The sequence below is a fragment of the Anas platyrhynchos genome, chromosome 21 (assembly GCF_047663525.1).
Source record: "Anas platyrhynchos isolate ZD024472 breed Pekin duck chromosome 21, IASCAAS_PekinDuck_T2T, whole genome shotgun sequence".
Lineage (NCBI taxonomy): Eukaryota > Metazoa > Chordata > Aves > Anseriformes > Anatidae > Anas > Anas platyrhynchos.
In genome coordinates this window covers 18,165,456-18,180,897 of record NC_092607.1, presented here as the reverse complement: position 1 = coordinate 18,180,897, position 15,442 = coordinate 18,165,456, and the positions used below count along the sequence as shown (strand labels likewise).

Here is a 15,442-nt window from a genome sequence, read left to right as displayed (position 1 = left end):
GCCCCCGGCACCAGGAGGAGCAGCAGCTGCGTGGGCTGCGGCAGTGAAGCCCCCTGCGAGCCCCCACCTCAGCCTGGGAACTGCTGGCACCCCCGGGCGAGGGGCTGCAGGGGTCGTGTCCCTGCCGATGGGGCGTGGGGGAGGCCCTGGGGCTGCCCCGTGGGGACACAGGAGGGGGCACGTCCCCGTTGTGGCATGGAGGTGGCGCGGAGCCACGGCGCCTGGCCGTGCCGTAGGGCTCACCGTGCTGCAGGGCTGGGGAGCAGTGTGGGGAGGCCGAGTCCCGGGCATGCAGCTGCCTCTGATCTGCCCACGCAGGGCAAACATCGGCCCCAGCAGGAGGGTGAACCGTGCACGGCAGCGTCATGGGGCCCCCGGGCAGCACCGTCCCCACCACGGGCTGTGGCAGAGCCAGTGCCTGAGCTGCGGCCAGGGTCTTGCTTTCACCAGCGTTAGAGTCCGTGTGCTTTGCTGGCACAGAAAGTGTGTCTGTCTGCACCCTGCTCCCTCCCAGCCCCTCATTAGGGGCTAACAGTCGTTAGCAGCGAGCGTGGGCAGGCAGACGCACACATGCCCGACCAGGCTGCCACACGTGGCCCCCCCGGTCCATTTTAATTTGCAGCACTAAATGCCAGGAGGGGCCGCGGGCAGGGCTGGGGCTCGGCTGCAGCACCTGGGCAGGGCTGGCCCTGGGCAGGAGCGAGATTTGGCCGCTGTGCTGTGGGGGGAGCCGGGAGGGGCTGGGGGCACAGCCAGGTGCACGCAGGCGCAGCCCAGGCAGGCGCTGCCTCGCCGGGAGATCGGCAATTTGGAGCGTGAGCGAATTCTGGGAGCGTTTGCTGAGCTGGATAATAACGTGCCCAGTGAGCTGCATCCCAAGCACGCCGCCAAATTAAAGAATTTTTTTTTCCCCTTTAATTTAAAAGTCACCGTTGGGAAATCTCCGTCGGCCTCACCAGTGATTTCCCCCCAGGCTGGCTTTCTGGAGAAATCTTTAATTTTGATTGTCACACTTTCTGGAGTTTAACTCGGGGAAGCAGAGCCATAAATAAGGTGCCACTTCGGCGCCAGGCTCCAGCTGTGCCGGGACAGCGAGCGGCACCGGCGCGGGCAGGCAGCAGCCGCGGGCAGGGCAGGCAGCCCGGCCGTGGTACCGGCATCCCCAGCCCCCCTCCCCGGCACCTCGCCCCCGGCCCCCTGCCCGCTGGCCAGCCCCGCACACCCCAGCCTGATTTCACAGGTCGCTGCCCCTTAATTAGCTGGGCCCTGTTACCCCCCTACTGCCTGCAAAACCGCAGGTTGATGAATTTCTCATTAGCCTCAATTCCACAGCTGGCTTCTCCCGCCTGCACCGGCACATCCACATCGCCCTGCGGTGCTGGTGGGCTTGGGGCGTGCTCTGCCCGGTGCCCGGCACCCCACGGGCACGGTGCCCGGCTGTGCTGCGCCACGCTGTGTGCCCGCACCGTGCCACTGGGCTCTGAGGCTGGCACACCGGGCACAGTGGGGTCTCTCCATTTGCTGCAGTGCGTGCGGTGGGGCCGCGGCTCTCTGTGAGAGCAGCCGGAGGCACAGCCGGATCCTACAAACCAGACGTGGTGCGGGCACAGGGCGGCGAGTACGTGCGAAGGCTGCTTCCCAGCCTGGCTCCGTGTGCCGCTGCTCCCCGGGGCTGCCCCAGCCCCATCGTGGTGGGGCCGGCCCGAGGGGGCTGCGAGGAGCCCCCCACAGCCCCTCTCCTCTCTCTGTGTGGGTGAAAGCTGCTGGCGGCCACAGGCAGGGTTTTTCCTCTCCCGTAACGAGGCCTTGGAAAGGACTCGCACAGCTCTACGGGCAATTAAGAGAAAGGGAAAAAAACACAAGCGCCTCCCTTTCGGCACAGAGCCGCACGCGGTGGTGCTGGGGTGAGCTCCGGAAAGGTTACAGCCCATTTGCATTTTACCCTTCAGTAATTTCAACACTTACGGGTGCAATTAAGAGGCAAGTCTGGAGTTATGAAGCTATCAGTGCGGAGAGACCTGAATACTAACAAACTCCTGTACGCGCTCACCATCCCGGGCCGGCTGATTTATCCGTGATAAAGCTGCTATAGTGCCAGCAGATTTCCATCGGCCGCAGTAATGGGCCTTGACTACATTAAAGGCACATCTTTTAGCTTGTCGGAGAGCCCAGCCCTCCCGAAGCCGTCGGCGCGATGGGCTTAGTGCTCCTCAGGGGCCGCAGCAGCTCCGGCTCTGCCGGGCCCATGGGCACCAAATCGAGAAGTTTTGGTCCAGTTTTGACTTTTGGAGGAACGGCACCGGGATGGGACCGTTCCTCTCACTGAAATGAGAGGCTCCATCTCCTGCGGCAGCGCAGCCCGGGGCAGGGGGCAGCTTTGCCATGGTCCCCCCACACCCCCCTGCCTGGGGGACACGGCCCCTGCCGAAACCCGGGGCCTCCTCCCGGCTGTGCACAGCGGCGGGCTCGGAGCCCCGCGGCCTTCCCCTTTAAGCTTCATCCCCATTTAATTGGATACTTTTGAGCCCAGGCTCATGATTTCTGCAGCAATTTGGTGTGAGATTTCTTTCTTTCCCTCCATTATCCACTCTGATTAACTCAGCTGCACCTGTCAGCTTTTATTCTGCAGCGCGGGGAGCGCTTGCGAGGCCCTGTTAAAATGCATGAGTTTTATCACATTCACTCCTCCCCGGCCAGCGATGCTGAACCGGCGGCTGGGGGGGGCTGCGGTGGGGCTGCGCTCAGGCCTGGATGAAGCCGGTGCCGGGGGGCAAAAGCTCGAGGGCCGAGTCCCTGCTCCCCACACCCGGCCGTGGTGCTGCGAGGGGAGCCTGGGGCAGTGGGACCCCCCCCAGGACAGCAGCGGGCAGGGGCCTGGCCCCGCAGAGCCCCCGGCCCTGCAGAGCCCCCGGCCCCACCGCCACCACCCAGGGGTTGCTCAAGGGCTGCGGATTTTCTGCTTGGGAAATGCTAATTTAACATTCCAGTTATAACTTGTTCCCTTTTTCTCATTTTAATAAAACCGAAAGCATCCGGAAACACCGCTGCACCCACGAAAGAGCAAGATCTGACATAATTAAAAACTGGCTTCAATCAGGCTGTTTTCCTAATGGTTTGTCACAGCAGCCCCCGCCGCCCCGCGCCCCCCCGCGCCGCCAGCCCCCTGAGGCATCATTTACATTTCTTAATAACCCCTCATTAATATGCACGGCGCGGGGAGGGCCCTAACGGCTGAGCGCACAGCACTAATTCAATTTCAGCGGGCCGCGGTGTGTTTAGCTAATCACCGGGGGACCGGGGGCACATGGATTTATTCGGAATTGGGGCTCGGGGTGCAGAGCTGGGGGGGGGCTGCTTCACTGAGGGGTCGGGGCTCTGTGGGGGTGTCCTGGGACCCCGTGGGGTGTCCCCGTGCCCTGTGCCCGCACCCCCGGAGCCTGTGGGGCAGCTGCTGCCGCCCCCCGGCCCCGGGCTCGGTTTCGTGTTTTTATTTCACCGTTTGCCCCCCACGCCCCCGGCCCCCCGCGGGACCAGGCGCCCTGACACGGCTCCGGGGCTGTGGTACCGGGCAGCACCGGGCCTCCGCGCCCTGCCCTAAGCCCTGCGGGTACGGGGCAGCCGCACCGAGACCGCGGGGACACGGAGAGGGGCCGGGGGGGGTGGGCACAGCACCGGGACCTGCTCGTGCTAGGGGTGGGGGGCGCCGCTTTGCGACAGTGTGGCTGTTTTGCGACAGTGTGGAGCCGCTTTCCGGCAGTGTGGCGCCGCCCTCGCTTTCCGGCAGTGCGGTTCCACTCTCGCTTTGCGGCAGCGTGGCACCACTTTGCGGCAGTGTGGCGCCGCTTTGCGGCAGCGCCCTTCCCGCCTCGCTTTCCGGCGGAGCGGCGCCCCGGCAGCGCGCCTGCGCCGCTCGCTTTCCGGCGCGGTGTCGCGCGGCCCCGGGGCTTGGCGACAGTTGGGCGGCGGCGGCGGCGGCGGGGCCCGGCCGGAGCCATGGACGTGGGGGAGCTGCTCAGCTACCAGGTACCGGCACCGGGCACCGGCACCGGGCTGCGGGGAGTCCTGTGGGTGCAGCTCCCTCAGTACGGGCAGGCTCCGGCCTGTGCGCGGTGCCCAGCGACGGGGCCGGGCTGAGGCGGGGGAGGCGCGGGCTGGCCCTCAGGACGGGGCCCCTCACACCGGGCCTGGCTGCGTGGCACTGGCAGCACAGCGCGGCCCTGCTGCCCGCAGCTCGGCTCTGCCTTCACAGCTCTCCACACGCGATTTTCCTGTGGGCTTTTCATTATGACATTAGAATGATGGCTTTTCATGTTCCTTTACCTGAGGTGAAGAACACTGAAGAGTTGTTGTTAATGGTGCTGTCACTTACTTGCTTTGCAGCACAATTTATACCTCAGCCCTGTAAAGGTAAATCTCTGTTGAACTTCTGTTGTTGATGTTTCAATTTGCAGTCAGGTTCCAGGTTGGGTTTCTGCTTGTTTTTCTCTTGTTCTGCAAATGTGAAGCTTGCAGGATTCCCTTTGCTGAGAAGGGAGGCACACCGGCAGGCTTTGGTCGTGCTGGTTTCTGTGCAGCCCTCTGCCAGGGGAGCTGCTCGTGGCACCACGGGGCTGTGCCCTGCGGAAGCTGCAGGTAGAGATCTGCTGCCAGGTAGTGCAGCGCTGCCTTTTCTTGCTGCTGAGCTTGTTCAGGAGCTGTGGGGCAAAACATTGTGTGGGTTTCAGCTGAGTATTGAAGATGCTGTCCTGGCTGTGTGCGCTCCCACCTGACAGCAAACAGAGATCGTTTCACATCAGCAGAGGGGAAAATGCTGCAGGTTAAACGTCAGACGTCAGGCGCCGCAGGGTTCAGGCTTCCAGAGTCAGGCAGAACGGTGAAAGGAGTGGAGAGACAGGAGGCAGGCGAATCTGTCTGTCAGGATCTCTGATCCTGCAATAATGCGACCCCTTTCTGTGGAGCTGGAACGTAGAAGCAGGAGGTGGACACCGCAGGTTTCACCAGCGCCCGCGCAGTGAGGGGCCTGGGGGCTTATGAGCCAGCTCCTGACTGCTCCAGTTTTGTCTGTTCTAAGGTTAGCTGCAGCCGAGCTCCAGTTCTCTCCCCTCAGCTGGAGACGTGTGAGGGTTTGGGACGTCTGCATCTGTCCTTGCTGCGGGGAGGCAGCGGCTGGCAGAGGGGCTGGGCGCTGGGCGCTGCCTGATTTTAGTCTCTTGCTGCAAATGAGTTGGCCTTCTCGGCTTCCCTCAGCAAAAAGCAACCCAAACCCCTCCTTTATCTTGTATTGCTTCAAGTCTGTGTCCTCTGAATGCCCAATCTGTGCCCTTGCCTGGTCAAAAAGCTGTTCTGCCCCGGTGCCAACCCCGGGAGACCTCGGGCACCGTGCCGCGGGCTGGCACCAAGCGGCTGTCGGAGCAGGGAAGGAGCCTCCTGCAGCGAGGAGCTACAGAGCAGCAGGGTCCTGCACCTGGCAGCTCGTGCAAAGCTCAGGAAGCCATAAACTTTATGTGGAGCTGCAAAACACTCGCAGATGGCCTAAACTGCTGGTTAAATCCTGCTGCTGCTCTGCCCAGAGAGACCGTGCCCAGATCCCCGGGCCTGGTTTCTGATTCCAGCAGGTGGCTCGGGATAAAGCCAGCTCCGGCTGCTTTCAGACCTCTCCCTCAATTCTCTGGGGAGGGGGTAAAGGGAACGATTTCAGCTCTCCTTGCCGTTATGTACGGCTTTGGTTCTGATTTTGGTGTGGTAACTTTGATGTGGGATGGGGAGAGGAAGCTTCAGGCTTTGCTTTCCTGCCTTTTCCCGAGCCGTGGGCTTCTCCGGGTGGCAGGCTGCCTCGAGGAGCTGTGCCCGCAGCCTGGGGGGAGGAAAGGGATTAGTTCTCCTCCAGGAATAACCTGTGCCGTGCGGGTGCAGCCTGCGCAGGCTCTCGTTGCCGTTGCCCTCAGTGGTGTGATGGGATGTGCTCGGGCTCCCGGAGGCCCCCGGCTGTTCCTCCAGCCGCTCCTGCAGCTGGCAGTGGGCCGGGCAGGTGCCGTGCTCCAGGAGCAGAGACTAGAAGACTTGGTGGGAGCTGGATTTGTCACAAGTGCTGCAAACAAAATCAAGCAGTCCGTGAGGATCCCTCTGGAGATCTGGGGCTTGCTTTCGGGTCCCTGAACTGGCAGCTAGCGGGCGGTTTTCTGCAGCGGCTCTGCTGGGCAGCTTGCAGCTGGCTGAGACACGGCCTCGGGAGGAGCTGCATCACTGAAGATTGATTTCAGATTTCATTAACAAATAATTTCAGAGCTCTGCAGTAACGAGGTTACTTACAAAACAGATGTCCCAGTAACGTGAAGCTCCTTTTGTGAGACTTCTCTGAAGCTTCCTGATGATGAAGGCTGGGTCTGAACAGTGCTTCCACCTTCCCAAGGGCGTTTTGTCTTGGTGCTGCTGCGTTATCACTGCTGTGGGGAAGACGAGGCAGGGCCCTGAATTGGTTTAGGGCACGATTCTTGTCCCCTGCTCAGCCCGCCAGGGGAGCACTCGTGTTCCTGCTGCTCGAGCCCCGTACCAGTGGGGACAAGGGCTCTGCCACCTGGGGCTCCCAACCCTGGGCTGTGACGGAGGGTTGGGACACCTCACTTAATCCCCAGAACAACTGCAGCTGGGGGACAGTGGAGGGACAGATTTCTTCTTTACCAATCAACAGATTTTAATTTATTGCATTTTATGAATATTAGTCGTTGTTTTTTTAAACCCTTTCCTATTTTTTTTTTGGTGTGTGTGTGGTGGGAGCAGTGTCAGATCTAACTGGAAATGTCTCTGAAATTTCTGTGGATGGGCTACATTCAATAAGAACAAAATTAAGCTTAACTAATAATGCAATTTAAAAATGCTTTCCTTGTGCACTTCGTAATGAATTCCAGCTTCTTGCCAAATGCACCTTAGCACAGCGCAGTAACACAAGCCCTCCTTTTATTTATTAAACAATTAACTTGCCCTGCTCTGCCACAAAACCAAAACTGAAGTAGATGTGTGCGAAGCTATGAAATTATTTAAACAAATGTGTTCAGACACCAAGAATGGGACTGCTTAACAACGCGCGCCTGTCGGAGCCCAGCTATGGATGGCTGTGGTCGCTGACAGTCCTGCGGGGTACGAATGCAAGGAGCAGAAGTGTGATGCTTGTCCTAAATCTGCGGCGGGTGGCTGAGCTCTCCTGTGACGGGAGCAGGACCACTGGTGTCTCACTGAGCCGTGACTTCTTGGTTTTACCGGTGCGGGGTGGAAGCTGCAATATTCTCAGCAAGGTTTAGCAAAACATCAATAACAAAAGGAAGAACCTTAATGCCTTAATAATGCTTGCCTGGGAATTCAATTACTGCCTCTTGCCAATCCGTCGGCAGCGCTAATGGCTGCGTGCTGGGCGCTGCCATAACGCATCCTAACGACTGCTGGGGCGTGCTACGGAAGATCCCTCTCCCCAGCAACGCATAAATACAAAAAAGGATAAAATAATTGAGACGGAGACAGGACGTAACTGCTGCTGCTGTGGGCTTGTGTACTGAGAGGAAATGGGCTTGGTTTCATGATGGAGTTTTAATTTAGGTTTTGTTCTGGTGATAGAGTCCCTGGCCATGCTACATTGCTTTGTGTCTGACAAACCACCAGCTCCTGTGGGCCTTCACTGCAGTCACAGTCTTATCTTATCTGTGGGTTTTTTTGGTTCTTTTTTAATGCTTAGAAATGAGAGCAAGGAATGATTTTCTGAGACTTTAAATGAGGAACATCCAAGGCAAATGTTGCAAGGTTTCTTCCTGTAAATGCCAGGACTTAGGTCGCTAATTTCTGTGTGTGGTTGTAATGTTAACCTGTCAGAGCAAGTTCAGAATGAATTGGGTGCTACTGAGCAGGAAGCAGAAGGACAGAAACCTGTGTGCTGCTGAGGGCATGGAGTAAGGAATATCTGTTTACTGAAGATTTTTCCTTAGATGATGTCATTTAGAAGCATCTCTTTCTTTTTTTCTTTCCTTTAATGGGGTTGCTAATTGCTTGGGAATGGTTTAAAGTATTGGGTTTTGGCAGTGATATATTTGTTTCGAAATTGATCTATGTGAAATTATATTTTAATGTGCCCAGAAGATAAGTAACGGGAATGTGCTTAAGGAAAAAAACCCACACTCCAAGCAAATAACTTTTTCATTTTGAAGGATCTCCAGGCGTGCTGCTGCTTCACAGCTATTGAATTATGAGCTCGGTAACTGCTTTAAGAGTGCACGGGAGCGCTGCAGGAGAGCTTAAGTCAGGAGCATATCGTCTGTGATGGAAACAGCAGAGCAGCTGCAGGGAGAAAGCAGATAACCACCGGGTTTGAGGAGGTCTGGCTGGGAGCAGGCACCTGGCTCCGGCTGGACGCTGCCCCCTGAGCTTCTGTGAGCCTGACTTTGGGGAGCACTGGTTCGGCACCTTGCCCAAAGGTGACAGCAGGGACACCCCCAGAACACGCCGTGCTCTGTCTGTCTGGCTCGCCTGCTCCCTCTGCGCTTTGTTCTTAGGTTCTCTTGGATTCTTCCTGACTTCGGGTCAGTCTCAGTGGAAAACAGACCCCGTGGTCATCAAACATGGTGTGACTCGTGTGATTTTAGGCAAAGGGGGCCCTGAAGCAGAGGAGCTGGCTCTTTGTGCCAGACAATGCATGCTGAAATGGGCTGGACAAGTGTTAGAGCTAATAAAACGGGAAATCATCTTCCAGGCAACTCGAGCGGCTGATAAGAAGCACAAATGTTTTTACTTTCTGTTTTCCGTGTTTAACACAGACTTGTTAAACAATAATGAATTAAGCTCTCCTTTCCTGTAGCTACAGAGCATAGAATGCTGCTATTCCTGCCTGGTTGTCCTTCAAAAAAATGTGAGCAAGACCAAATTTAATCATTTCGTTGATTTTGAAGTTTTTCCTGCTATTTCAAATGCTTTCATCCCCTTTTGGCTGAATTAAAACATGGGACTAGAGTTAATGGACTTTTTCTTGTCCCTGGGGAATTATGTTTAATTTTGTCTATTAAGTGGAAATTATAGGATAAAATAATAGGTTGTTCCAAGCAAATCGCTGCTTTATCTGGTGCCAAACCCCTGCAGAACTGCAGCAGCAACAACACTCCTGACTCGCGTGTGTTACAATGGGCTTTGATTCCGCATTCACTGTTGGCAACCCTTAGACACGGGGATGGGGGGAGCCAAGGGGAATTAGGAGGCGTGCATGAGTTCAGCATAAGCTCGTGTACTATTGGGGAGAAAAATCCTCTTTCACTGCTGTATGCATGAGCATGTTGGTCTTGTCTGTAAAACGTGAGATTGTCTCAGCTGATTGATTCTGGACCCTTAGGGCTGTCCCTGTGCCACCACTGAGCAGTTCAGTCTGACCACTTCTTGCCTGTGGAGTACTGACCTGTTCCATGCCGACACCTTCCCACGAATCGTGTCCATAGAGCAAACACGGGAGGATGTTGACATAGCTGCTGGCAGAGATTCACCTCATCACGTGCTGTTACACCTCGCTAAATTAATTTCCTCTCCACTTTTCAGAGTTAAGCATTGTGTAAGCAAATGTTTCAAATAACTTGTTAGAATTTCCTCAGTGTTCTGGTAGTATTGCTGTTCTGGTTTGTCAGGGTCGCAGGAGGCTTGTGTTCATTCACCTCGTTTCTCGTTTCTCTGCCTTCAGCCTAACCGAGGGACAAAAAGGCCCCGTGATGAGGAGGAGGAAGAAATCAAAGCACGTCGGAAACAGGCTAGCGCACGAGAGCACGGCCGTCACAGGGAGGAGGAGTCCGCGGCGCTGGAAGAAACAGATGATGAGAAGAAGAAGCTTCTTCAGATAATCGAGAGGGATGGGGAAGAGGAAGAGGAGGAGGTAAAGCGCTAGAGTCCTACGGGAAATAGGCAGAAGCTGTGACCCTTTGCCGTGACCTCCGCTTCATGCCATGGCGCATGCCATGTGTAACTGAAGGAGGTGGTTTTGCTTTCACAGATGGCCTCTGAAGGTCTAAAGAAGGTGACTGGGGGGGATAATAATAATAATAAATTTTTAAAAAAGCTTTCAATTCTTTTCTGTTTTAGGTTAGGAATACACAATTCACCTTTTAAATTATATATTTAGGAAATAGTTTCTAACTCCGTTATTTTTTATCAGTACCCCCAGCCATGTAGCTTCTCTCCCTCTCCCCTTCTATCCAGCTCTGCTGCAGCAGCAAATAAACGTTCTCCTACATGAGAAAGGTCTTGGGTCAGAGGAGGGGGGTAGCAGCTGTCAAGGGTAAATGATTTCAAGCCTTGGAGACAGAAATCCAATGCAGCACTGGCCTTTCTGCCAAGGGCCAGGGAAAAGATCACTTTATAAATGTGACACATGGATTGGTATAAATCTAGGAGATATTTGTTTCCTGCTGCCTGTGTCCTGTTTGATTTAAAAATAAAAAAGTGTACTCACCACTGCAGAATCATGTAGCTCTGTAAAATATCCCTGTCCTTTGCGTACAGCATTGCTAGCGTTCATCTCTGAAAATCTCCCTTGTTTGTTTTTGTTCTGGTGAGCTATTGCCATTACAGTTGCTGCTGCTACTTGAGAAAGATAACGCAGGATTTCTGTAGCGTTTGAGCTGCAGGATGAACGGATGCAGCCAAGAGTCCTGCTGCCTGGCTAGAGTCTTCTGGTGTCCTGCCGTGTGCAAGTCTTTGTCAAGTGAAGTTCTCCCATCCAGGCATCTGAAGGGCTGGGGTCCGAGGTTTCTTTGGAACCCGAATCTCTTGCTTATTATCTTGGAACACCGTTAGTCCATGTGCCATCAGAATATTCTTTTTCAGTAAAATTGATGGAAGGAGGCTAATCTGTAGGACACTAACATGGAATGCTTAAAAAGCAGATCCTAATGGAGATGTTACACTGATATATATTAAAAAAAAAAAAGAGTCAAATAAAATAGAGAGAAGCAATGTCAGCGTCTGCAACAGTCCCTTGGTGGATTGAAATACCCCTGAAGGAGGAATATGGGTTGGGTGCTGTAGCACTGATTACTTGAACAGGATGGTGAGGTGAGCTGTGAAGTGCTGAGGCAGGCTGAACGTGAGGAAGTAGGAAATCCCAATTAATAATGGAAGTCTTTAATGATCATTGCATGGACAGCTGTTGTTATTGGAATGCAGTTTGCTAAAGAAGTTGGTACTTTTTTGATCTCACAGAAGATTGCTGCTTCAAGTCACTGCGTAAAGAATCCTTAATACCAGAAACAACTCGATTTAACAGCGAGCAGGGCACGCAGCTTGGCATAAGGTGTGAATAGGCCTGGTTTGTTTTCTGTTTTGAGAAATTCTCTGTGGTAGTGGTTATAAAATAGTTGAAAAGAGAAGAAGGAAGAGCTTACACAAGAAAATCTAGGATAGCAATATTTAATTAGAAGTAGGACATTAAAAGCAGGAAAGAAAGTAACAGGGAGGTAGCTAAGGGTGTGCTAGTAATGTACAGTAAATGTATAATGCCAGCTGAGAAATGCTTTAGAAGATTTTCCAAAATAAAAAGAAAGTACTAGAGTAAAATATTGATTTTTTTTTTCTTTAGAAAAAGACTTTAAAATAGAAGTGAAAGCTTATCCGAGTGAGAAAAATACAAAAGATCATAAATTCCGGACAGTTAAATGTAGACCTACAAAAAGAAAAGGCACAATGGACTTCTGAAAGGAAACTACCTGTGGGCTTAAGCTGTTAATGGAAATTTACTGTAATATGTCAGAAGCAGAAAGCTTCACGAGGCAGTGGTGGCGCCGCGTAAGGTCACAGCAAAACACTGCTTTTGTTCACTGATGCTTGGATTCAGAACATGTCGGGAAGCTCTTCTGGTTCTTCTGGCAAAAAAGCCTCCTGGTAAACCTCTGGTTTATTAAACCCCAATTTACAAGGGTTTGCTCTGCAGAGCTTGCTTAGGTCAAAGCTGCAGCGAGTCGATAAATGAATAGCGATGGTGTGAGTTCTGCCAGCTTTCTGCAGCGAGGTGGCCAGCGCTCGGGGTTTGTTGCTCGCTGCACCCAAAGCGTCGGGGCCTGACTGCGGTCCCACCGCAGCTGCTGCACTCCCGTTTGCTGCATGCCAGGTAATTGTTCCTTCCATCCAAGTGTTAAGTTCTGGTTTCTGCCCTTTCAATTTTGTTAGGAGGAACCTTTGGATGAGAGTTCAGTGAAAAAGATGATTCTCACCTTTGAGAAGCGATCTTACAAAAACCAGGAGCTGCGGATCAAGTTTCCGGACAATCCAGAGAAGTAAGATCATGCTTGGCCCCTCTGTGTTACCATTTGTTGCCTTTGCTTTTACGTTTCAGCCCTAAATTAATTTATTGAAAATACAGATGTTTTCAGTTCCATATGACTTACATAATAGCTGTTATTGCCATGTTGTTCTTATAAATTATATTTGAAACTAACTTTATTAATTAAAAATGACATTATTGAGGCTTCTGGTAGAGACAGGTATATGGTTTAAAAAAATCACTTGCAGTTGTGGCATAAAGAAAATAAATAGCAATAAGGGGAGAAGATTTAGCTTATTAAACTCCTATTGTTAATATGAAAGCCTGTGAAATTTCAGTCCTAAAATTCTAGGTTATGCTGGTTTTGTTTTGGGAGTACAAACGTTAAATAAGGTTTTGTGATTTTTTTTTTTTCCTTTTAGGTATCTAAATAAGTTGCTTTGTTTTCAAAAGTGTAAGCTGACGCCAGTCTTATTAGCAGTTGGCATCAGAGAATCATCGGCCGTGCTCCAAGTCTCTCCTTTTTCAGGGGGCTTCCTCCTTCACGCTGCTTTGAGCAGTGCTGCTTTTTCTCGCTGGCAGGCAGGTGGTAGATACCGGGGGCTGGGCTGAAAGCTTGATCCCGGGGCTGTGAGTTCTGCTTTCCAAATTAAGCAGGGTGTCACGTCATCATTTCGTGTGCTGATTTGGCTGGGAAGGCGCGGTGCTTCTGTGTGCAGGCAGCGCTCCGTGTGCGGAGGGGACTGGTTTGTACTGACGGAGCTCTCCAATGCCATGGGCCAGGTGGGCTCTGAAAGCCAGAGGCTCTTCAGGATGCTCCTTGCCACACCTGCACTGCCAGCGAGCCTCTTCTTCTGTTATTCATGCTAAATGAATTTCTGCCTACACTTGAATGCCAGTATTTTTTTGTCCAGTGTAGTGTTCTTTCCTTTGTCTAAATTCTTTTTATGGTCTTCACTTAAGAATAAGACAACGCACGTGTCAGTATGGAGTAGGTAGGGGAGGTGCATCGCTGGAGTATGTATGTCATATGCAAGGTTTTCTTCATGTGTAGTTATAATCTCTATGGTTCTGTAACTGATTTACAGAATTGGAACAAATCTTCTCGTTTTACTATGTAAATGATATAGTAGGAAGGTTTATCCTGCTACCTGATTAAACTAAAGGGGCAGATGTAGGACAGGGTGGGGCACCAGCTGCTTGTAGGAAGTCTGGATTCAGTCATTTGATGCGATGATGGAGCATCAGATGCTGGGGCCATGTGCAGCTGGGGTGACTCAGTCTTACCTGGGACCTTGGGGAAGGCGTTGTTCTCCCTGGTGAAGGGCTGTGTCCGCTGACCACAATTCGTGTGCTTTTTATTTTTTGTCTTGCCTCAGGTTCATGGAATCGGAATTGGATTTAAATGACATCATTCAGGAAATGCATGTGATCGCGACGATGCCGGACCTGTACCACCTGCTGGTGGAGCTGAATGCTGTGCAGTCTCTTCTCGGGCTGCTTGGACACGACAACACAGATATCCTTCAGTGGTTACAGCAGCTCTCTCGTGAGAGGCTTTCAGCAGACTTTTCTGTCATCTCATATCCTGCTTTCACAGACTACATGTTTTTCTCTTTTTTTTCCCCCGCTGCACCGAGTTTGTGCCTTTTTTTAAGTGAAAAGCACTGTTAGTTTTAAAAATCCTTGTGCTTGGCTATTTTAACTTGTATTTAGCTTAACCTTGATGTGGTAGTATATTGTCCATGCAAAACAGCAAATACCACTGCTTTCTTTATCTCTGATCTGTAATGAAAATCACTCTCAAGTTGATGGTTGTTAACAATTTACTCTTGTACATGGGAAATGCCTGTGATGCGTAACCAGTTCCGTGGGCACCAGAGTTTCATTACTCTTACTTTTTTGCTGGACACCGCAGGCTTTTTGTGAACTATGTGCACAGTTTTAACAGGTTATCTTTGAATTTCTCATTCACAAAGAAGTGATTTTTGCCTGCGTTAGCTGGGCTGATTTGTATCTGGAGTGCACAGGAATACAACTTCGTCCTTTTTTTATGAGAAGTTGTGTCCTAGAGTCACAGCTGGAGGTGAGGACTTGTCTGTTTTTCCACCAAACTTTTTTTTAAACTTGATTCGCAACTTGTCTGTCTGTTAGGTTAGGGCCTGTGGATTGCAATTTTGGGAGAAAACTGAATTCTTATAAAGCTGCTGAAGTGTTTTCAGATCTGTAGGAAGCAGGACACAGGCTGTAGTAATGCCTCTTCCCTGTGCTGCTGCCTGTATAGAGAAGAGAAACACTTAAATTGAAGCATCTAGATGTGTAATGAAATTGGTACAGCTCAAGTTTTCTAATGACTTTGTTAAAACAAATTGAAAAAGATTCTTCAGGAGAGCTCTAAGCAAATGGCTCTTCAGACGTGATTTAAATGTAGTGTCTAGAGGAACTAATGCAAAGAGAAAAACAGTGTCCAAGGGAGAGTAGAAATGACCTGCTGAATCAGAGATTCAGCTAGTTTCACGCAAAGCGTGTGAATGGAAGGTGGTCACTGACAAGATTTAATTAAAGACAGGAAAGCTTGAAACAAAGTTGTTTTTCCATCTCCTAAATTACATAGGACAGCCGATGTTCTCATGGGAAGCCTCCACAGAAGCTCCCTAGATGGGAATGCCCTCTGAGGTGTGGGTGCATCTGTTTGAAACATGGTAGAATCGTGGAGTAATGTAAACTGGAAGGGGCAATAGGAGGTTTCTGGCCCAACCCTCTTTTAGCAGGACCAGCTTTTAAGCTAGATCAGGTTCTTGTTAAGTTGAATTTTAATTCTCTCTAAAGATGGAGATTCCACTGCATCTCTGGATATGCTTCTTCAGAAGACTTTGAAAATCTAGTTTGAATTTCTTTTGCTATAACTTTGATTCTTTGCTGCTCACCATCAGAAAAATCTGGCTCAGTCTTCCGTGTAGCACCTAATAGGAAGCAGTAGCCTTTATGATTCAGTTAGATCCTACCTTATCTCTGACATGGGTTGAACAAACCCCATTCCCTCAGTTGCCTCGTGTGCCATATGCTAATCCCCTGACCATTGTAGGGGGTCCTGTGCTCTAATGAGCCCAGTACTGTACTGGGGGTGCCCACAGCTGAACAAAACATTCAGGATGTTGCTCCATGAGTGCC

General features: G+C 51.7%; 1 protein-coding gene across 1 annotated transcript in view; it reads left to right on the top strand.

The window, feature by feature from the left end:
* Positions 1-3,863: 3,863 nt before the first annotated feature.
* CTNNBL1 (catenin beta like 1) overlaps positions 3,864-15,442 on the top strand; it is a 46,352-nt gene continuing 34,773 nt past the window's right edge. Inside the window, exons 1-4 of the mRNA XM_072026323.1 lie at positions 3,864-4,023; positions 9,701-9,889; positions 12,178-12,284; positions 13,651-13,792. Coding sequence (XP_071882424.1) covers positions 3,994-4,023; positions 9,701-9,889; positions 12,178-12,284; positions 13,651-13,792 — 468 coding nt within the window. The 5' untranslated portion in view covers positions 3,864-3,993. The remainder of the gene's footprint in view (positions 4,024-9,700; positions 9,890-12,177; positions 12,285-13,650; positions 13,793-15,442) is intronic.